Here is a 22,700-nt window from a genome sequence, read left to right on the forward strand (position 1 = left end):
ATAGAGGAAGGGATTGGTGAGTGGATGAAAGGAATGATGAAGAAATGTATGAGTGAATGGGTGACGAGGTGGGTGACCAACCACTTGCCTTAATGAGTAGGTAGATGGTTTGTTTGTGTGGTTTGGCTGATGGTTGGATGATGAGGTGGATGAATGGGCAGAGAGATGGTGAGTGGCAGGATGTGTGTGTGTGGATGGTTGGAAGGGTGATGGGTGGAACAGTGTTAAGGATGGATGGAAGGACTGGTGGGTGGATGCTTGGGTGAAGAGACACCTGGAGGGATCCTTATCTGAGTGTATGTATGGATGTTTGGGTACAAAAATGGATGGATGGGTGGAGGGACAGACAGATGGACGTACATGTGGATGTTTATGTCCTTCATTGTGCCCTCTCTGTTGCAGCTCCATTAGAGCCAGAGGAGGAACCACCACCCCAGCCAATCCTGGGCGAGATCACAGCCTCCCACATCACCCCCGAGGCCGTCGAGCTGGAGTGGAGCGTCCCCGAGGGCACCTTTGACTCCTTCACTGTGCAGTACAAGGATGGCCAAGGGCAGCCCCAGGTGGTGCCCGTGGATGGTGGTTCCCGCAGGGTGACGGTGCCTGGGCTGTCACCGTCCCACCGCTACAAGTTCAACCTGTACGGGGTGTGGGGTCGGAAACGTGTGGGCCCTGTCTCCACCGATGCTGTCACAGGTGAGGGTGGCTTTGGGCACCCTGTCGCCCATGGGTTTGCAGTGGACAGAAGTTCGGGCAGGGCCTGTTCTGGTGGCTTGGGTCTCTTGGGAAGAAGGAACAGGTTTGGGTGCTGATTTGGGGATGGATGTATGGATGGGTGTGTGGGTGTTGGAAGGATGAAGGGATGGGTTGATGGATGGAAAGATGAAGACTTGGATGAGCTTTTTGCTGTTTGTGTGATTGACTGGTTGGCTGGCTGGCTGGATGGAATAACGTATCAATCCTTGGATGAAAAGAGAATGGATATTTGGTTCCTTGGTTGATTGGCGGAATGGAGGCAAAGGTGGATACATGGATGGATGGATGGATGGATGGATTGTGGGATAGGTCCCTCACTACAAGAAAGACCTTGAGGTGCTGGAGCGAGTCCAGAGAAGGGCAACGAAGCTGGTGAAGGGTGTGGAGCACAAGTGTGATGGGGAGCGGCTGAGGGACCTGGGGGTGTTTAGCCTGGAGAAAAGGAGGCTGCGGGGACACCTTCTCGCTCTCTACAACTGCCTGAGAGGAGGGTGTAGCAGGGGGGGTCGGTCTCTTCTCCCAGGTAACAAGTGTCAGGAGGAGAGGAAAGAGCCTCAAGTTGCCCCAGGGGAGGTTTAGATTGGAGATCAGGGACAATTTCTTCATGGAAAGGGTTGTCAAGCACTGGAACAGGCTGCCCAGGGCAGTGGTGGAGTCCCCATCCCTGGAGGGATTTAAAAGCCGTGTAGATGTGGTGCTGAGGGACATGGGTTAGTGGTAGCCTTGGCAGTGCTGGGTTAACGCTTGGACTTGATGGTCTTAAAGGTCTTTTCCAATCTCAGTATTCTGTGATTCTCAGGTAGAAGATGTGTTGGGTTCATGGGCTGGACGAGTGATTGGATGGTTGAGTGGACAGATATTTGGATGGAAGAGTGGAATGGTTGTTGGATGAACGGATGGTGGAATGGTTGCTTGGATGATCATTTGTTTGGAGGAATGAAGGAGAATCTGGTTGGTTGGATGGTGGAATGGAGGTGTGGATTAAAGGACTGGTGGATGGAAAAAAGTCCATAGAGAGAAGGGTGATTGGATGGGTGGGTGGATGGATGGATGGGATAGTTCTACCCTTTCTTCTCTCCTGTGCTGCAGCTTCAGCCGAGCCAGAGGAAGAACCAGCATCCCAGCCAATCCTGGGCGAGCTCACGGCCTCCCAGGTCACCCCCGAGTCCATCCAGCTGGAGTGGAGCGTCCCCGAGGGCACCTTTGACTCCTTCACGGTGCAGTACAAGGATGGCCAAGGGCAGCCCCAGGTGGTGCCCGTGGATGGTGGTTCCCGCAGGGTGACGGTGCCTGGGCTGTCACCGTCCCGCCGCTACAAGTTCAACCTGTACGGGGTGTGGGGTCGGAAACGTGTGGGCCCCATCTCCACCGACGCTGTCACAGGTGAGGGTGGCTTTGGGCACCCTGTGGACCATGGGTTTGCAGTGGACAGAAGCTTGGGCAGGGCCTGTGCTGGTTCCATTGGGACTCTGGGGAAACGGGAATAGCTGTTGGGTGCTGATTTGGGGATGGATGGATGGGTGGGTGTGTGGGTGTTGGAAGGATGAAGGGATGTCGTGATGGATGGATGGATGGATGGATGGAATAATGTTTGGATCCTTGGATGAACGGAGAATGGATGTTCGGCTCCTCAGATGCTTCTCTGAATGGAGGCAAATGTGGATGAATGGGTGGATGGATGGATTGTGCGATGGGCCCCTCACGATGAGAAAGACCTTGAGGTGCTGGAGCGAGTCCAGAGAAGGGCAACGAAGCTGGTGAAGGGTCTGGAGCACAAGTGTGATGAGGAGCGGCTGAGGGATCTGGGGGTGTTTAGCCTGGAGAAAAGGAGGCTGAGGGGAGACCTTCTCGCTCTCTACAACTACCTGAAAGGAGGGTGTAGCGAGGTGGGGGTCGGTCTCTTCTCCCAAGTAACAAGTGATAAGAGGAGAGGAAACGGCCTCAAGTTGCCCCAGGGGAGGTATAGATTGGAGATCAGGGACAATTTCTTCATGGAAAGGGTTGTCAAGCACTGGAACAGGCTGCCCAGGGCAGTGGTGGAGTCCCCATCCCTGGGGGGATTTAAAAGCCGTGTTAGATGTGGTGCTGAGGGACATGGGTTAGTGGTGGCCTTGGCAGTGCTGGGTTAACGCTTGGACTTGATGGTCTTAAAGGTCTTTTCCAATCTCAGTATTCTGTGATTCTCAGGTAGAAGATGTGTTGGGTTTGTGGGCTGGATGAGTGATTGGATGGTTGGGTGGACAGATATTTGGATGGAAGGGTGGAATGGTTGTTGGATGAACAGATGGTGGGATTGTTGCTTGGATGATTGTAGGAATGAAGGCGCACCTGTTTGGTTGGATGGTGGAATGGTGATGTGGATTCAAGGACTGATGGATATAGAAAGGTGCATGGACAGAAGGTTGATCTGATGGATGGAAGGAGAGATGAATGGATGGATGGATGGATGGATGGAAAAATGTTCATAGAGAGATGGGTGGTCAGATGGCTGGATGGACATATGAGATATTTATGCCCTGCCTTCTATCCTGTGTTGCAGCTGTGGCTGAGCCAGAGGAAGAACCACCACCCCAGCCAATCCTGGGCGAGCTCACGGCCTCCCACATCACCCCTGAGTCTGTCCAGCTGGAGTGGAGTGTCATCGAGGGCACCTTTGACTCCTTCACGGTGCAGTACAAGGATGGCCAAGGGCAGCCCCAGGTGGTGCCCGTGGACGGTGGTTCCCGCAGAGTGACGGTGCCTGGGCTGTCACCGTCCCGCCGCTACAAGTTCAACCTGTACGGGGTGTGGGGTCGGAAACGTGTGGGCCCTGTCTCCACCGACACTGTCACAGGTGAGGGTGGCTTTGGGCTCCATCCATGTCCCCTTTGGGCACTGGGTTTGGAATTTTGCAGGAACTTGTCCAGTGGGGCCATCTCTTGGGTGTTGAGTGTGGATGGACATAGTGATGGGAGCAGGGAAGAGAGAGGGAGGGATGGGTGGTTGGGTGGACGTTTGGATGGAAGGATGGATGGATGAATGTGGAAATTATTGGGTGAGGAGATGGTTGGATGGATGGATGATGGTGGATGGTTGATGAATACGTCAGTTGAGTGGCTACATGATTGAAGGGATGGTTGCATTGATGGAAGGGTGAGTGATAGGATGGTTGGGTAGAGGAATGGATTCAAGGAGCAATGGATGGAATAGTGCAGGGAAATATAGGTGATTGGATGGATGGAATCATGAATGATTGGATGGAGAACAGGAGGGAGAGAAGGATGCATGGGCAGATAGAGGAAGGGATTGGTGAGTGGATGAAAGGAATGATGAAGAAATGTATGAGTGAATGGGTGACGAGGTGGGTGACCAACCACTTGCCTTAATGAGTAGGTAGATGGTTTGTTTGTGTGGTTTGGCTGATGGTTGGATGATGAGGTGGATGAATGGGCAGAGAGATGGTGAGTGGCAGGATGTGTGTGTGGATGGTTGGAAGGGTGATGGGTGGAACGGTGTTAAGGATGGATGGAAGGACTGGTGGGTGGATGCTTGGGTGAAGAGACACCTGGAGGGATCCTTATCTGAGTGTATGTATGGATGTTTGGGTACAAAAATGGATGGATGGGTGGAGGGACAGACAGATGGATGTACATGTGGATGTTTATGTCCTTCATTGTGCCCTCTCTGTTGCAGCTCCATTAGAGCTAGAGGAGGAACCACCACCCCAGCCAATCCTGGGCGAGCTCACAGCCTCCCACATCACCCCCGAGTCCATCGAGCTGGAGTGGAGCGTCCCCGAGGGCACCTTTGACTCCTTCACGGTGCAGTACAAGGATGGCCAAGGGCAGCCCCAGGTGGTGCCCGTGGACGGTGGTTCCCGCAGGGTGACGGTGCCTGGGCTGTCTCCATCCCGCCGCTACAAGTTCAACCTGTATGGGGTGTGGGGTCGGAAACGTGTGGGCCCCATCTCCACTGACGCCATTACCGGTGAGTGGGGCTGTTGGCCCCATCTGTTTCTTTTGTTGCCCTGGGTATGGAACAGCGCAGGAGCTGCGTCCGGTTCTGTCCTCATCCTCTGGGGTCTGGTGGGATTTGGGAACATCTCTTGGGTGCTGCCTGGGCTGGAGAGATGGAGGGAGGGAGGGAGTGAGGGATGGATGGATGGAAGGATGGATGGATGCAGTAATGGATGGAAAGTTGATTGGATGGATGGATGGAAGGTTGGGCAGATGTGTAATTGGTTGCCTGAGGAGATAGATGGATGGGGGGTTGGATGAGTGCTTCACTGCATCCATGAATGGATGGGAGGATGAATTGAGGGATTGATGGATCAATGGGTGGATGAACCGTTGGAAGAGTTGGGCTGGTTCCGGGATTGAAATATGGTTCGGATGGTTGATGGACGCATGTTTCAATGGGAGTCTGGAAGGGTGGATGGATGGAAGGATATGGATGAGGTTTTGGGATGTCTAGTGAGAGGAGTGAGCAGTGAGAAGGTTTGATGGTTTAATGGAGGAAGGGAATCAAGGTCCGATTCGGGGAGAAATTTGCATGGAAAGGGATTTGATGGAAATATGGAGGGATGGATTTTTGTAGGTGGAATGGAGAGATGGATGGATGGAACATTGGATGGATGGACTGATGGATGGGATGGACATGTGAATGCTTATGCCCTGCCTTCTGCTCTGTCCGTTGTAGCTCCAGCTGAGCCAGAGGAAGAACCACCACCCCAGCCAATCCTGGGCGAGCTCACAGTCTCCCACGTCACCACTGAGTCCATCCAGCTGGAGTGGAGCGTCCCCGAGGGCACCTTTGACTCCTTCACGGTGCAGTACAAGGATGGCCAAGGGCAGCCCCAGGTGGTGCCAGTGGACGGTGGTTCCCGCAAGGTGACGGTGCCTGGGCTGTCACCGTCCCGCCGCTACAAGTTCAACCTGTACGGGGTGTGGGGTCGGAAACGTGTGGGCCCTGTCTCCACCGACGCTGTCACAGGTGAGGACATCTGTGGGTCTCATCTACGACCCCATTGGAACTGGGTTTGATGTGGGGCAGGAGCTCGTGCCAGGTCTGTCCTGGGGGTGTTTGGCCTCCTGGGCAATGGGAACATCTCTTGGGTGCTGTCTGGGTGTGAGGGGTGGGAACAGGCAAGGGTGGAGGGGTGGCAGGACAGATGGGTGGATGGGTGGTTGGATGGTTGGATGGATGGATGGATGGATGGAGAACTGATTACATGAAGGATGGGGGAGTGTTGGGTGGATGAATGTTTGGTATCTTGCTGGATGATGGCTGGTTGGATGTTCATGTCCTGCCTTGTGCTCTCTCCGTTGCAGCCCCAGCTCCAGAAGAAGAGAAGCCTCCGTCCCAGCCCCACCTGGGCGAGCTCACGGCCTCCCACGTTACCTCTGACTCCATCCAACTGGAGTGGAGCGTCCCCAAGGGCACCTTTGACTCCTTCACTGTGCAGTACAGGGATGCCCAGGGCCAGCCTGAATCCCTGCTCGTGGATGGAGGGTCCCACACGGTGACGGTCACTGGGCTGTCGCCGTCCCACCGCTACAATTTCTACCTGTACGGGGTGTTGGGGCAGAAATATCTGGGTCCCATCTCCCTTGACACCACCACAGGTGAGGGCGTGTGCTGGATCCATCCATGTCCCCTTTGGGTGCTGGGTTTGGGGTGTAGCTGGAGCCTGGCCAGGGCCCGTGCTGGTGCCTTGGGCCTGATGGGAACTGAGAACATGGCGGGGTGGATGGAGGGATGGGAGTGGATGAGGTTGGAGGGATGGAGGGATGGGTTGGTGGGGGAATGTTGGTTGGATGAATAGAAGGATGGAGAGAGGGAGGGAGAGGATGGATGGATGGAGAGAGGGAGGGAGGGAAAGAAGGTTGGATAGATTGATGGACTAATGGATGGAAGTTGGGTGGATGGATGGATGGAGGGTTGGGAGCAGGCAAGATTGGAGGGATGGAGGAATAGGTTGATGGAAGAATGTTTGTTGGATGGATAGAAGGGTGAATGGGGGGATAGATGGATGGAAGGTGGGATGGATGGAAGGTTGTGTAGGTGGAGGGATGGGAGCCTGTAAGGTTGAAGGTATTGGACGATATTGATGGATGGATGGTTTATTGGATGGATGGACACGGATGGATGGAGAGAAGGATGGATGGAGGGAGGGATGGTTGGATGGACACACAGTTCGATGGAGGGATGAAGGGAAGTTTGGATGGTGGCATTGATGGTTGGAGGGGTGGACACACGGATGGATGGACACAGGGTTGGATGGAGGGAGGGATGGATAGTCAGAGGAGGGATGTTTAGATGGGCACACAGTTGGATGGAGGGAGGGTGGGATGGTGGCGTGGATAGATGGATGGATGGATGGGTGGATGGATGGACGGGCAGACACATGGTTGGATGATGGATGGATGGAGGGATGATGGTATGGGTGAATGGATGGATGGGTGGGGGGGTGGGTGGGTGGAGCGATGGATGGATCAATAAATGTGCATGGAGCATGGAGGGATGCTTAGAGGAATGTTTGGTTGGTTTTCGGATGGACTGATGGGCGGGTTGATGTTCATGTCCTGCATTGTGTCCTCTCCATTGCAGCCCCAGCTCCACCAAAGGAGGAACCACCATCCCAGCCAATCCTGGGCGAGCTCACGGCCTCCCACGTCACCCCCGAGTCCGTCGAGCTGGAGTGGAGCGTCCCTGAGGGCACCTTTGACTCCTTCACGGTGCAGTACAAGGATGGCCAAGGGCAGCCCCAGGTGGTGCCCGTGGACGGTGGTTCCCACAGGGTGACGGTGCCTGGGCTGTCACCGTTCCGCCGCTACAAGTTCAACCTGTACGGGGTGTGGGGTCGGAAACGTGTGGGCCCTGTCTCCACCGATGCTGTCACAGGTGAGGACGTCTGTGGGTCCCATCTACGACCCCATTGGAACTGGGTTTGATGTAGGGCAGGAGCTCGTGCCAGGTCTGTCCTGGGGGTGTTTGGCCTCTTGGGCAATGGGAACATCTCTTGGGTGCTGTCTGGGTGTGAGGGATGGGAACAGGCAAGGGTGGAGGGGTGGCAGGACAGATGGGTGGTTGGATGGAGAACTGATTACGTGAAGGATGGGGGAGTGTTAGGTGGATGAATGTTTGGTATCTTGCTGGATGGTGGCTGGCTGGATGTTCATGTCCTGCCTTGTGCTCTCTCCGTTGCAGCCCCAGCTCCAGAAGAAGAGAAGCCTCCATCCCAGCCCCACCTGGGCGAGCTCATGGCCTCCCACGTTACCTCTGACTCCATCCAACTGGAGTGGAGCGTCCCCGAGGGCACCTTTGACTCCTTCACGGTGCAGTACAGGGATGCCCAAGGCCAGCCCGAGTCCCTGCTCGTGGATGGAGGGTCCCGCACAGTGACGGTCACTGGGCTGTCACCATCCCACCGCTACAATTTCTACCTGTATGGGGTGTTGGGACAGAAACGTGTGGGTCCCATCTCCCTTGACACCATCACAGGTGAGGGCGTGTGCTGGATCCATCCATGTCCCCTTTGGGTGCTGGGTTTGGGGTGTGGCTGGTGCCTGGCTGGGGCCCGTGCTGGTCCCTTGGGCCTGATGGGAACTGAGAACATGGCGGGGTGGATGGAGGGGTGGGTGAGGTTGGAGGGATGGAGGGATGGGTTGGTGGAGGAATGTTGGTTGGATGAATGGAAGGATGGATGGGAGGGATGGATAGAAGGTTGGATGGATGGAAGGTGGGATGGAGGGAAGATTGGATGGAGGGATGGAGTGGTAGAAGGTTGGAGGGAGGGATAGATGGACAGACACACAGTTGGAGGGATGGAGATAGGGTGAGATGGTGGCATGGAGGGATGGATGGATGGGCAGATACATGGATGGAGGCATAGATGGGTGGAGGGGTGGTGAAGTGGATGGAAGGTTGTGTGGATGGAAGGTTGGGTGGATGGATGGAGGTATGGAGGGATGCATGGATAGAAGGTTGGATGGATGGGTAGATGGAGGGATAGAGGGATGGGAGCATGCAAGGTTGAAGGGATTGGGGGATATTGATGGTTGGATGGTTTATTGGTTGGATGGATGGACACATGGATGGATGGATGGATGAAGGGACACATGGTTGGATGGAGGGAGGGATGGTTGTACGGCCACACACTTGCACGGAGGGATGGGGGGGACAGTGAGATGGTGGCATGGATGGATGGGCAGACACATGGTTGGGTAGAGGGATGGATGGGTTGAGGGATAAATGGATGGATAAAGGTACATGGTAGATGGGTGGATGGGTGGGTGGGTGGGTGGGCGGGCTGGTGTTCATGTCCTGCATTGTGGCCTCTCCATTGCAGCCCCAACTCCACCAAAGGAGAAGCCACCATCCCAGCCCCGCCTGGGCGAGCTCTCGGCCCCTCATGTCACCCCTGACTCCGTCCAGCTGGAGTGGAGCGTCCCCGAGGGCACCTTTGACTCCTTCACGGTGCAGTACAAGGATGGCCAAGGGCAGCCCCAGGTGGTGCCTGTGGACGGTGGTTCCCGCAGGGTGACGGTGCCTGGGCTGTCACCGTCCCACCGCTACAAGTTCAACCTGTACGGGATGTGGGGTCGGAAACGTGTGGGCCCCATCTCCACTGACGCTGTCACAGGTGAGGGCATCTGCAGGTCCCATCCATGTCCCCTTTTCGTGCTGGGTTTGGGGTGGTGGCAGGAGCTAGGGCAGGACCCGTCCTGGTCCCTTGGGTCTTGTGGGAACTGGAATATATCTTGGGTGCTAATAAGGGTGGGGATGATAGGATGGGTGCATGCAAGGTTGGAGGGTTGGGTGGGTAGGTGGATGGATGGATGGATGGATGGTTGGATGGATGGATGGTTGGATGGATGGATGGTTGGATGGATGGTTGGATGGATGGTTGGATGGATGGGTGGGTGGATGGATGGATGGATTGATGGATGGATGGATGGATTGATGGGTGGATGGATGGATGGATGGTTGGATGGCCGAATAGATGGGTGGATGATTGGATGGATGGATGGTTGGATGAGTGGATGGGTGGATGGATGGATGGATGGGTGGACCATTGGGTGGATGGATGGATGGATGGGTGGACCATTGGGTGGATGGTTGGTTGGATGGTTGGGTGGATGGCCGAACAGATGGTTGGATGATTGGATGGATGGTTGGATGGATGGACGGGTGAATGGATGGATGGGTGGATGGATGTTTTGTTGGTTAGTTGAGTGGGTGGATGGACTTGAAGGTTGGTGGGACAGATGGACGGACGATGGAGGGTTGGATGGATGGAAGGATGGCTGGGTGGTTGGGTAGAGTGATGTAGTTATAGGCAGAGGAACGTGTGGGTAGGTGGAAGGGCAGGTGGCTGGGTGGGCAGTGGCGGGAGGAGCTGCAGCGTGGATGGGTGAGGGGTGGGTGGGTGAAAAGGTGGACATAGACTGACTGGATGGTTGGTTGGATGAATGGAAGGTTGGATGGATGGATGGGTGGAAGGAAGGATGGATGGATGGCCAAACAGATGGTTGGATGATTGGATGGATGGTTGGTTGGACGGGTGGATGGATGGATGGATGGGTGGATGGATGGTTGGACCATTGGGTGGATGGTTGGTTGGATGGGTGGATGGCTGAACAGATGGTTGGATGAATGGGTGGATGGTTGGTTGGACGGGTGGATGGATGGAGGGGTGATTTGATGAAGGATGGTTGGATGGATGATTAGATGGATGGACAGACGGATAGTTGGATGGTTGGACAGTTGGATGGTTGATGGTTGGATGGTTGGTGATTGATGGTTGGTTGGTTGGACAGTTGGAGAGTTGCTGGTTGGAAGGTTGATGTTTGGAGAGTTGAACGGTGATGTTTGAACGGTTGATGGTTGGTGAGTGGATGGTTGGATGGTTGCACAGTTGATGCTTGGACAGTTGATGGTTGAATGTTGGATGGTTGGATAGTTGATGGCTGGATAGTTGGATCGTTGGATGTTTGATAGTTGGATGGTTGATGGTTGAATGGTTGATGGTTGATGGTTGGATGGTGGATGGTTGATGGTTGAATGGTTGGATGGTTGAATAATTGATGGTTGGACGGTTGATGGTTGAATGGTTGGATGGTGGATGGTTGGATGGTTGGATGGTTGGATGGTTGGCCGGTGGATGGTTGATGGTTGGATGGTGGATGGTTGATGGTTGGATGGTGGATGGTGGATGGTTGGATGGTTGGATGGTTGGATGGTTGATGGTTGGATGGTTGATGGTTGGATGGTTGATGGTTGATGGATGGTGGATGGTTGGACGGTTGATGGTTGGACGGTTGATGGTTGGACGGTTGAAGGTTGATGGTTGAAGGTTGATGGTTGGATGGTGGATGGTTGGATGGTGGATGGTTGATGGTTGGATGGTTGATGGTTGGATGGTTGATGGTTGGATGTTTGGATGGTTGGATGGTGGATGGTTGGCCGGTGGATGGTTGGCCGGTGGATGGTTGATGGTCGGATGGTGGATGGTTGATGGTTGGTGGTTGATGGTTGATGGTTGGATGGTTGATGGTCGATGGTTGGACAGTTGATGGTTGGATGGTTGGACGGTTGGATGGTTGGACGGTTGGATGGTGGATGGTTGGATGGTGGATGGTGGATGGCTGGATGGTGGATGGCTGGATGGTGGATGGTTGGATGGTGGATGGTTGGATGGTTGATGGTTGGATGGTTGAATCGTTGATGTTTGAATGGTTGGACAGTTGGATGGTTGATGGTTGGATGGTGAATGGTTGGATGGTGGATGGTTGATGGTTGGATGGTGGATGGTTGATGGTTGGATGGTTGATGGTTGGATGGTTGATGAATGGATGGTTGGTTGGTGGATGGTTGATGGTTGGATGGTTGATGGTTGGATGGTTGATGGTTGATGGATGGTTGGTTGATGGATGGTTGGTTGATGGATGGTTGGACAGCGGCGGCAGCAGCAACAGCGGCAGCAGCGACTTGAGGTTAGTGCGGGGGCGAGGGCGACATCGGGCTTAACCGGGCAGTTTTCGTACTCTGGGCCCCTCCCAAGCCCCCGCGAGCAGCAGCCCCGAGCTGCTTCCCCCCCCACCCCAGACCCGGAGGTTTCCGGCAACGAATCAGGAGAGGAGGGGGCGCAGCCGGAGGCACCGCGGGCGATTTAAGCGATTTAAACGCACCACCCCCTGTGATCGGGTGATAAAGAGCCTCCTGGAGGACAGGGACTAGTCCCTGCCCAGAGGGTACAGGGAGAGTCAGCAGTGACTGGTTGTGTCCCAGGGCGGGAGAGGCTGCAGCCGTTTGCAGCTCGTTGGGGAGCGCTGACTCCCTCCCAGTGCACAAGGCGAGGAAGGTGCCAAGGAGCTGTGAACCAGGGGTGTCACCAGCAGGTATTTCCCAGCTCAGTGAAAGAACAATGGTATCTACCCGGCGGAAGAAGACCAAAATGGATGTGGGAACCCAGACAGAGCTCCCACGGAAGGAGGCGATGGTGCAGGTCGCAGGCTGCAGGGAATGCTACAGCGTCTCTGTGGTGACGGGGCTGTGTGCGCTGTGAGCAGGTAGATGATCTGCTCGGCTGAGGGGCACAGCTGCAAAGCCAGGTTGAAAGGCTTCAAGCCGAAGTAGAAAGGCTTAGGAGCATTCGGGAGGCTGAAATGGAGATAGACTGGTGGAGCCAGGCTCTGCCTTCCCTGCAACAAAAATGGGAGCACCTGCCGGAGAGCTCCCAGGATCGAGGGACCCCTGTACTCTGCCCCTCTCAGGTGGAAAACAATAACCTAGAGGAGAGGAGTGAGTGGAGGCAAGTCTATGGCCGTGGCAAAAGGCGAGTGCCCTCCTTGCCTACCTCGCCTCCACAGGTGCCTCTGAGAAATAGATATGAAGCCGTAGTGGAATACAGCCGGTCCAATGGGGATGTGGTGGAGAGGCAACCTATATCAGAGGTCCCACCACAGTCAGAAAAACCTGGCAGGCGTATAGCTACCTCCTCCACAAGGAAGAAAAGAAGAGTTTAGTGGTTGGAGACTCCTTCCTAAAGGGATCTGAGGGCCCAATATGCAGAGCTGACCCCCATCACAGGGAGGTCTGCAGCCTGCCTGGAGCCCGAATCAGGGATATCACCAGGCAACTCCCCAACCTGGTGAAGGCCACAGACTACTACCCCCTGCTGATCTTCCAGACAGGTGGGGAAGAAGCTGCATCCCGTAGTCTGAGGGGAATGGAGAAAGACTACAAGGCCCTAGGACGGTTGGTGAAAGAGTCTGGGGCACAAGTTGTTTTCTCCTCCCTCCTTCCATTTTCAGGTGATGACGTGGGATGGAATAGTAGGATTCTCTCTGTTAATGCCTGGCTACAAGACTGGTGCTACAGGCAGGGCTTTGGGTTCTTTGATAATGGCTGGTTTTATAAGACACCAGGCGTGACCGTAATACATGGGAAAGGTTTATGTCGTCGGGGCAAAAGGGTTCTGGGACAGGAATTAGCAGGGCTCATTCGGAGGCTTTAAACTAGATTCGAAGGGGGATGGGGTAGTAGCTGGGCTTGCACCACTGGGGCAACGCTCTAGTGTTGAGGTAGACCAGGAGGCCTCCCATCCCCCTGGGGTGAAATCGGTGTGCTTGGCTCGCTCCCTGAAATGCCTGTACACCAACGCGCGCAGCATGGGGAATAAACAGGAGGAGTTAGAAATCCGTGTTCGGTCGGGGGGCTGTGATCTAGTGGCAATTACAGAGACTTGGTGGGACGCCTCGCATGACTGGAATGTGGTCATGGATGGCTATGTCTTGTTCAGGAAAGACAGGCCACTGAGGAGAGGTGGTGGAGTTGCTCTTTATGTGAGTGAGCAGCTCGAATGTATTGAGTTCTGTCCAGGGGCGGATCAGGAGCGAGTTGAGAGTTTGTGGGTGCGAATGAAGGGGCAGGCTGGCAGGGGTGATACTGTTGTGGGTGTCTATTGCAGGCCACCGGATCAGGATGAGGAGGGTGATGAGGCCTTCTACAGGCAGCTGAGAGCAGCCTCGCAGTTACAGGGCCTGGTTGTCGTGGGGGATTTCAACTCCCCTGATATTTGCTGGGAGGCCTACTCAGCCAGCCATCCTCAGTCCAGGAGCTTCCTCCAGTGCATTGATGATAACTTTCTGATGCAAATGGTGGATGAGCCAACTAGGAGAGGAGCGCTGCTGGATCTTATCCTCACTAACAAGGAGGGTCTGGTTGAAGAGGTGAAGGTTGAGGGCAGCCTTGGTTGTAGTGACCATGAGATGGTAGAGTTCAGGATCTCATGTGGCAGGAACAGAATAGCTAGCAGAATCACAACCCTGGACTTCAGGAGGGCCAACTTTGGCCTTTTCAAGCAATTGCTAGGGGAAATCCCATGGGACAGGGTACTAGAAGGTAAGGGGGCCCAAGAGAGTTGGTTAGCATTCAAGGACTGCTTCTTCCGAGCTCAAGATCAGAGCATCCCAGCAGGTAGGAAGTCAAGGAAGGGTACCAGGAGACCTGCATGGTTAAACAGGGAACTGCTGGGCAAACTCAAGTGGAAGAAGAGGGTGTACAGATCATGGAAGGAGGGGCTGGCCACTTGGGAGGAATATAAGTCTGTTGTCAGAGGATGTAGGGAGGCAACTAGGAAAGCTAAGGCCTCCTTGGAATTAAACCTTGCAAGAGAGGTCAAGGACAACAGAAAGGGCTTCTTCAAATACATTGCAGGTAAAGCCAACACTAGAGGCAATGTAGGCCCACTGATGAATGAGGTGGGGGCCCTGGAGACAGAGGATAAAAAGAAGGCGGAGTTACTGAATGCCTTCTTTGCCTCTGTCTATACTGTTGGAGGCTGTCCTGAGGAGCCCCGGACCCCTGAGGCCCCAGAAGGAGTCAGGATAGAGGAGGAATCTGTCTTGGTAGATGAGGGCTGGGTCAGGGACCAATTAAGCAATCTGGACGTCCATAAATCCATGGGCCCTGATGGGATGCAACCGCGGGTGCTGAGGGAGCTGGTGGAAGTCATTGCTAGGCCACTCTCCATCATCTTTACTAAGTCGTGGGCAACGGGAGAGGTGCCTGAGGACTGGAGGAAAGTGAATGTCACTCCAGTCTTCAAAAAGGGCAAGAAGGAGGACCCGGGTAACTATAGACCGGTCAGCCTCACCTCCATCCCCAGAAAGGTGATGGAGCAACTTGTTCTTGATGCTGTCTCTAGGCATATCAAGGATAGGGGGATCATTAGGGGCACTCAGCATGGCTTCACCAAGGGAAAGTCATGCTTAACCAACTTGATAGCCTTTTATGAGGATGTTACCCGGTGGATAGATGATGGTAAAGCTGTGGATGTGTCTATCTCGATTTCAGTAAAGCGTTTGACACGGTCTCCCACAGCATCCTCGCAGCTAAACTGAGGAAGTGTGGTCTGGATGATCGGGTAGTGAGGTGGATTGTGAAGTGGCTGAAGGAAAGAAGGCAGAGAGTGGTGGGCAATGGGACAGAGTCCAGTTGGAGGTCTGTGTCTAGCGGAGTCCCTCAAGGGTCGGTACTGGGACCAGTGCTATTCAATATATTCATGAATGACTTGGATGAGGGAATAGAGTGCACTGTCAGCAAGTTGGCTGATGACACCAAACTGGGAGGAGTGGCTGACACAGCGGAAGGCTGCGCAGCCATTCAGAGAGACCTGGGCAGGCTGGAGAGTTGGGCGGGGAGAAACTTAATGAACTATAACAAGGGCAAGTGTCGAGTCCTGCATCTGGGCAAGAACAACCCCATGTACCAGTACAAGTTGGGGGCAGACCTGTTGGAGAGCAGCGTAGGGGAAAGGGACCTGGGGGTCCTAGTGGACAGCAGGATGGCCATGAGCCAGCAGTGTGCCCTTGTGGCCAAGAAGGCCAATGGCATCCTGGGGTGGATTAGAAGGGGTGTGGTTAGCAGGTCGAGAGAGGTTCTCCTCCCCCTCTGCTCTGCCCTGCTGAGGCCGCATCTGGAATATTGTGTCCAGTTCTGGGCCCCTCAGTTCAAGAAGGACAGGGAACTGCTAGAGAGAGTCCAGCGCAGAGCCACGAAGATGATGAAGGGGGTGGAACATCTCCCTTCTGAGGAGAGGCTGAGGGAGCTGGGTCTCTTTAGCTTAGAGGAGACTGAGGGGTGACCTCATTGATGTTTATAAATATGTAAAGGGCAAGTGTCATGAGGATGGAGCCAGGCTCTTCTCAGTGACATTCCTTGACAGGACAAGGGGCAATGGGTGCAAGCTGGAACACAGGAGGTTCCACTTAAATATGAGGAAAAACTTCTTTCCGGTGAGGGTGACCGAACCCTGGCACAGGCTGCCCAGAGAGGTGGTGGAGTCTCCTTCTCTGGAGACATTCAAAACCCGCCTGGACGCATTCCTGTGTGATATGGTCTAGGCAATCCTGCTCCGGCAGGGGATTGGACTAGATGATCTTTCGAGGTCCCTTCCAATCCCTAACATTCTGTGATTCTGTGATTCTGTGATGGTTGATGGTGGATGGTTGGATGGTTGGATGGTTGATGGTTGGCTGGTAGATGGTTGGCTGGTGGATAGTTGGATGATTGCATCGTGGATGATTGCATCGTGGATGGTTGGATGGTGGATGGTTGGATGGTTGATGGTTGGCTGCTGGATGGTTGGATGATTGCATGGTGGATGGTTGGCCGGTTGATGGTTGGATGGTGGATGGTTGGACGGTGGATGGTTGGATGGTTGGACGGTGGATGGTTGATGGTTGGATGGTTGATGGTTGGATGGTTGAACGATTGGATGGTTGAACGGTTGGATGGTTGATGGCTGGATGGTTGATGGTTGGATGATTGCATGGTGGATGGTTGGCCGGTTGATGGTTGGATGGTGGATGGTTGATGGTGGATGGTTGATGGTGGATGTTTGATGGTGGATGGTTGGATGGTTGATGGTTGGATGGTGGATATTTGGCCGGTTGATGGTTGGATGGTTGATGGTTGATGGTGGATGGTTGCTGGTGGATGGTTGGATGGTGGATGGTTGGATGGTGGATGGTTGATGGTTGAACGATTGGATGGTTGAACAATTGGATGGTTGATGGTTGATGGTTGGCTGGTGGATGGTTGATGGTTGGCTGGTGGATGGTTGATGGTTGGATGGTTGATGGTTGGCTGGTGGATGGTTGATGGTTGGATGGTTGATGGTTGGCTGGTGGATGGTTGGATGATTGCATGGTGGATGGTTGGCTGGTTGATGGTTGGATGGTGGATGGTTGGATGGTTGGACGGTGGATGGTTGATGGCTGGATGGTTGAACGATTGGATGGTTGAATGATTGGATGGTTGGATGGTTGATGGTTGGCTGGTGGATGGTTGGATGATTGCATGGTGGATGGTTGGCCGGTTGATGGTGGATGGTGGATGGTTGGATGGTGGATGGTTGGACGGTGGATGGTTGGACGGTGGATGGTTGATGGTGGATGGTTGGATGGTTGATGGTTGGATGGTTGGATGGTTGATGGTGGATGGTTTATGGTTGGATGGTGGATGGTCGGCTGGTTGATGGGTGGCTGGAGCGCTGGTGTGTTGGAGCCCTACCTGGGGTGTCCCGGTGGGGAGAGTCCCCTGGGGCTGTGGGTGGGCGGGTCCTTGGGGGGGGCGGGGTTTGGGTGGTGTCATTGGCCCCACCCCTCCCCTGCACAGGCGCCCCAGGGACCCTCTGGGTGGGGACCGTGTGGCCCCGCAGTGCCCGCCTGCACTGGGCGCCCCCCCGTGCCCCCCCGGAGGGCTACGACCTCGTCTACGGCCCCCCTGGAGGGGCCCAGCAGGTAACGACCCCCCCCCAGCACCCCAAAACCCCCAGAACCCCCCTGGGGACCCCAAAACCCCCTGGGGACCCCAATACCCCCTGGGACCCCATAACACCTCTAGGGCACCCCATAACCTCCCTGGGGACCCCAATACCCCCTGGGGACCCCAAAACCCCCTGGGGACCCCAATACCCCCTGGGACCCCATAACACCTCTAGGGCACCCCATAACCCCCCTGGGGACCCCAATACCCCCTGGGGACCCCAAAACCCTCCTGGGGACCCCAATATTCCTTGTGGGACCCCACTAGCAACACAGGGACCCCATTAATGCCCTGGGGACCCCAATAACCCCTCAGGGACCCCAACACCCCCCATACACCCCAATATCCCTTGTGGGATCCCCAATACTCCCTTAGGGCACCCCAAGACACCCTTTGGGCCCCAATGCCTCCTTGGGACACCCCAGTAAGACCCCTGGGGACCCCAATAGCACCCAGGGGACCCCAATACCCCCCTGTCCCCCCCCTTCCCCCCCAGATGCTGCGGGTGCCCCCCGAGGCCACGTCCCAGGAGCTGTGGGGGCTGGAGCCAGCGGGGCACTACGGGGTGCAGCTGTGGGGCCGGGGGGGGGACACCCCCCCCACCCCACTCCAGGTCACCTTTGACACCCGTGAGCCTGGGTGGGGGTGCTGGGTCCCTGGCGGGGGGGGAGCACCCAGATGCCTGGGTTATGGGTGGGGGGGTCCTGGGTCCCTGGGGGGGTGGTCCTGGGTCTTTGGGTGGGGGGGATCTGGGTTCTTGGGTGGGGGGCACCCAGACGCCTGGGTTACGGTTGGGTGGAGGTCCTGGGTGGGGGGGGGTGGGGGGGGTCCTGGGTGTTTGGGTGGGGGGGATCTGGGTTCTTTGGTGGGGGGCACCCAGACGCCTGGGTCCATGGGTATGGGGGGGTTCCTGGGTGACTGGGTGGGAGGGTGCTGGGTCTTTGGGTGGGGGGCACCCAGACACCAGGGTGCCCTGAGTATGGGGGGTCTTGGGTCTTTGGGTGGGGGGCCCTGGGTCCCCATCCCCCCATGTGCCCCCCCCCCAGCACCCCTCCTCCACCCGCACCCCCGGGACTGCGCCGAGGAGCAGCTGAACGGGCCGGGGCCTTCACGCGAGACCATCGTCTTCCTCGGGGGTGACCCTGCGAGACCCCTGAGGGTCTTCTGCGACATGGAGACCGATGGGGGCGGCTGGCTGGTGGGGGTCACTGGGAGGCACTGGGGGGACACTGGGAGGGCACTGGGAGGGGCTGGGGGGCGTCTATAGGGGGATTTGGGGGGGATTGGGGGAAATGGGGGGATTGGGGGATCTTAAGGGCAATGGGAGGGCTGGGGGGGACTGGGAGGACATTGGAGGGGAGCTGGGAGGGCACTGGGGGAGCACTGGGAGGCACTGGGGGGAACTGGGAGGCACTGGGAGGGGATGGGAGGCTTTTATAGGGGCATATTGGGGGTGTTTATGGGGGAAATGGGGGTTTGGGGGGCATTGGGGGGGGGTTGAGGGCACTGGGAGGACTGGGAGAGCACTGGAAAGGCACTGGGCGGGGAACTGGGGGGTACTGGGGGGAACTGGAGGGAATTGGGGGACACTGGGAGGGACTAGGGTGCTTCTACAGGGGGATTTGAGGGGGTTTATGGGGGAAAATGGAGGTTTTGGGGGGCATTGGGGGGGTCTTGAGGGCAACGGGAGGACTGGGGACACTGGGAGGGCACTGGAGGGGAACTCGGAGGGCACTGGAGGGAATCTGGGAGGCACTGGGGGGGAACTGAGGGGCACTGGGAGGCACTGGGATGCACTGGGGGATACTGGGAGGGTCTGAGGAGCTTCTATAGGGGGATTTGAGGGGGTTTATGGGGGGAAATGGGATTGGGGGGCATTGGGGGGGTCTAGAGGGCACTGGGAGGACTGGGGGACACTGGGATGCACTGGGAGGGGTCTGGGGGGACACTGGGCGTCCTGGGGGGGTCAGTGGGCGTTGGGGGGTGCTGGGGTCCTCCCTGACCCCCCCGACCCCCCCCACCCAAAGGTGTTCCAGCGGCGCCAGGACGGGGGCACCGATTTCTGGCGGGGGTGGGACGCGTACGCCCACGGCTTCGGGAACGTCACTGGGGAGTTCTGGCTGGGTGAGGGGGGGGCACCCAGGGGTCTGGGGGGGTCCCAGGGTTTTGGGGGCACCCAGGGGTCTGGGGGGCACCCAGGGGTTTGGGGGGAGACCCAGAGTTTGGGGGGCACCCAAGGGTGCTTGGGGGTGCCCCAGGGCTATGGGTGGTCCTGGAGGGGGGTGCCAGGGTCTGGGGGTGCCCCGGGGCTCCGGGTGGTCCCGGGGGGGGGTCCCAGGGTCTGGGGGTGCCCCAGGGCTCCGGGGGGTCCCGGGGGGGGGGGGTCCCAGGGTCCGGGGGTGCCCCAGGGCTCCGGGGGGTCCCGGGGGGGGTCCCAGGGTCTGGGCGTGCCCCAGGGCTCCGGGTGGTCCCGGGGGGGATCCCAGGGTCTGGGCGTGCCCCAGGGCTCCGGGTGGTCCCGGGGGGGGTCCCAGGGTCTGTGCGTGCCCCAGGGCTCCGGGGGGTCCCGGGGGGGGTCCCAGGGTCTGGGTGTGCCCCAGGGCTCTGGGTGGTCCTGGGGGGGGATCCCAGGGTCTGGGGGTGCCCCAGGGCTCCGGGGGGTCCTGGGGGGGGTCCCAGGGTGTGGGGTGCCCCACGGGCCATGTCGGGGCGCAGGGAACGAGGCGCTGCACGCACTCACGGCGGGGCCCCCCACGGAGCTGCGTGTGGACCTGCGCACCCCCCGCGACGCCGCCTTCGCCCGCTATCGTGACTTCGCTGTCGCCGGCCCCCACGAGCACTATCGCCTCCACCTCGGCGCCTACAGCGGCACCGCCGGTACCGGGGGGGGGGCCTGGGGGTCCCTTGGCCCGTGAATGGGGTCCCTGGGGGGTCCTGGGGGTCCCTTGGCCCGTGAATGGGGTCCCGGGGGGGTCCCTGGGGGGGGTGACCTTGGGGGGGGGTCTGGGTGCTCTGGACCATGGTGGGGTCCCCGGGGGGAGGGGGGGTGTCTGGGTGGGGTCCGTGGGTGGGGTCCCTGGAGTGTCCCGGGGTGGGGTGTCCCTGGGGGGGTCTGGGGGTCTCCAGTCCATTGAGGGGGGGGTCCCAGGGAGGTCCCTCCAGCGGGACCCTAGAGGTGTCCCTGGGGGGGTCCCTGGGTGGGGGGTCCCCGGGGGTGTCCCTGGGGAGGGGTCCTGGGTGGTGGGTCCCTGGGGGGGTCCTTAATTGGGGTGTCCCTGTTGGGGAGGGTCCCTGGGGGGGTCCCTTGGGGGGGTTCCTGGGAGGGGTCCCTGGGTGGGGGGGTCCCTGGGGGGGGTCCCTGGGGGGGGTCCCTAATTGGGGTGTCCCTGGGTGGAGGTTCCCTGTGTGGGGGGTCCCTGGGTGGGGGGGGGTCCCTCGGGGGGTGTCCCTGGGGGGGGGTCCCTGGGGGGGGGAGTCCCGGGGGAGGTCCCTGGGGGGTGCCCCTCACGTGGGTCCCCCCCCCCCCAGGGGACGCCCTCTCGTACCACGCGGGCAGCCCCTTCTCCACACGGGACCGCGACCCCCGTGCCCGCCCCCGCCCCCGGCCCTGCGCCGTGGCCTACGCGGGGGCCTGGTGGTACCACAACTGCCACTACGCCAACCTCAACGGGCGCTACGGCACCACGCGGCACCACCAGGCACCTATAGCGGGGGGGTGTATAGGGGACCGGGGGGGGGACCTATGGGGGACCTATAGGGGGCTGATAGGGGACCGGAGGGGGGGCTGGGAGGGGGTTAATGGGGGATACAGGGGTGGTAATGGGGGCTTTAGGGGACCATACTGGGGTCTACAGGGGGCAAAATGGGCCCTATAGGGGGTTAATGGGGGATATAGGGACCAGGGACCTATAGGGGACTGATAGGGCACCTATGTGGGACCCGGGAGGGGGGCTGGAGGGGGCTGGGGGGGGTTAATGGCGGATACAGGGGGTTAATGGGGGCTTTAGGGGACCATACTGGGGTCTATGGGGGGGCTAATGGGGTCTATATGGGCCTATGGGAATCTATAGGGGGTCTGTGGGGGTCTTTAGGGGCCTATGGGGGTCTGTGGGGACTGATGGGGATCTATAGGGTCCTAAGGGAATCTATAGGGGCCTATAGGGATCTATGGGGGTCTATAGGGTATCTATAGGGCCCTATGGGGGTTCATAGGGGTGTATGGGAATCTATAGGTGTCTATAGGGGCCTATGGGAATCTATAGGGGTCTGTGGGCTCTATAGGGGCTTATGGGGGGTCTGTAATGGTCTATGGGGGTCTATAGGGCCTATGGGAATCTATAGGCATCTATAGGGTATCTATAGGGTCCTATAGGGGTCTGTGGGTGTCTCTAGGGGCCTATGGGGGTCCATAGGGGTGTATGGGAATCTATAGGGGCCTATGGGGGTCCATAGGGGTGTATGGGAATCTATAGGGGCCTATGGGAATCTATAGGGGTCTGTGGGGCTCTATAGGGGCTTATGGGGGTCTATAGTGGTCTATGGGGGTCTATAGGGCCCTATGGGTGTCTGTAGGGGCATATGGGAATCTATAGGGGTCTATAGGGGCCTATGGGGATCTATGTGAGTCTGTAGGGACCTATGGGAATCTGTGGGTGTCTATAGGGGCCTATGGGGGTCCATAGGGTTGTATGGGAATCTATAGGGGTCTGTGGGGCTCTATAGGGACCTATGGGGGTCTATAGTGGTCTATGGGGGTCTATAGGGCCTATGGGAATCTATAGGCATCTATAGGGGCCTATAGGGGTCTGTGGGGGTCTATAGGGGCGTATGGGAATCTATAGGGGTCTATAGCGGCCTATGAGGGTCTGTAGGGTTCTATGGGGGTCTGTAGGGGCCTATGGGAATCTATGGGCGTCTATAGGGGTCTATGGGAATCTATAGGACTCTATAGGGGCTTATGGGGGTCTATAGGGTCTCTATAGGGTCTCTATAGGGCCTGACCCCCCCCCGTCTCCCCCCCTCAGGGCATCAACTGGTTCCCCTGGAAAGGCTTCGAGTTCTCCATCCCCTTCACCGAGATGAAGCTGCGGCCGCAGCGCGACTGAGGGGGGCTCTATAGCAGGGGGGGG

General features: G+C 57.5%; 1 protein-coding gene across 5 annotated transcripts in view; it reads left to right on the top strand.

Annotated features, from left to right (window-relative positions):
- Window positions 1–22,676, top strand: part of LOC137667575 (tenascin-X-like) — a 60,957-nt gene extending 38,281 nt beyond the window's left edge. For 4 of the 5 annotated variants that reach the window (XM_068408405.1, XM_068408404.1, XM_068408407.1 and 1 more), the window contains 16 exons: window positions 403–696; window positions 1,846–2,139; window positions 3,296–3,589; window positions 4,429–4,722; window positions 5,434–5,727; window positions 6,066–6,359; window positions 7,345–7,638; window positions 7,945–8,238; window positions 9,086–9,379; window positions 17,422–17,546; window positions 18,068–18,200; window positions 18,618–18,769; window positions 19,599–19,695; window positions 20,287–20,448; window positions 21,100–21,269; window positions 22,596–22,676. In XM_068408405.1, coding sequence (XP_068264506.1) covers window positions 403–696; window positions 1,846–2,139; window positions 3,296–3,589; window positions 4,429–4,722; window positions 5,434–5,727; window positions 6,066–6,359; window positions 7,345–7,638; window positions 7,945–8,238; window positions 9,086–9,379; window positions 17,422–17,546; window positions 18,068–18,200; window positions 18,618–18,769; window positions 19,599–19,695; window positions 20,287–20,448; window positions 21,100–21,269; window positions 22,596–22,676 — 3,566 coding nt within the window. The remainder of the gene's footprint in view (window positions 1–402; window positions 697–1,845; window positions 2,140–3,295; window positions 3,590–4,428; window positions 4,723–5,433; window positions 5,728–6,065; window positions 6,360–7,344; window positions 7,639–7,944; window positions 8,239–9,085; window positions 9,380–17,421; window positions 17,547–18,067; window positions 18,201–18,617; window positions 18,770–19,598; window positions 19,696–20,286; window positions 20,449–21,099; window positions 21,270–22,595) is intronic. The other variant, XM_068408409.1, reaches the window with a different exon arrangement.
- Window positions 22,677–22,700: the final 24 nt, after the last annotated feature.

This window comes from Nyctibius grandis, chromosome 10, assembly GCF_013368605.1.
Source record: "Nyctibius grandis isolate bNycGra1 chromosome 10, bNycGra1.pri, whole genome shotgun sequence".
NCBI classification, from domain to species: Eukaryota; Metazoa; Chordata; class Aves; order Nyctibiiformes; family Nyctibiidae; genus Nyctibius; species Nyctibius grandis.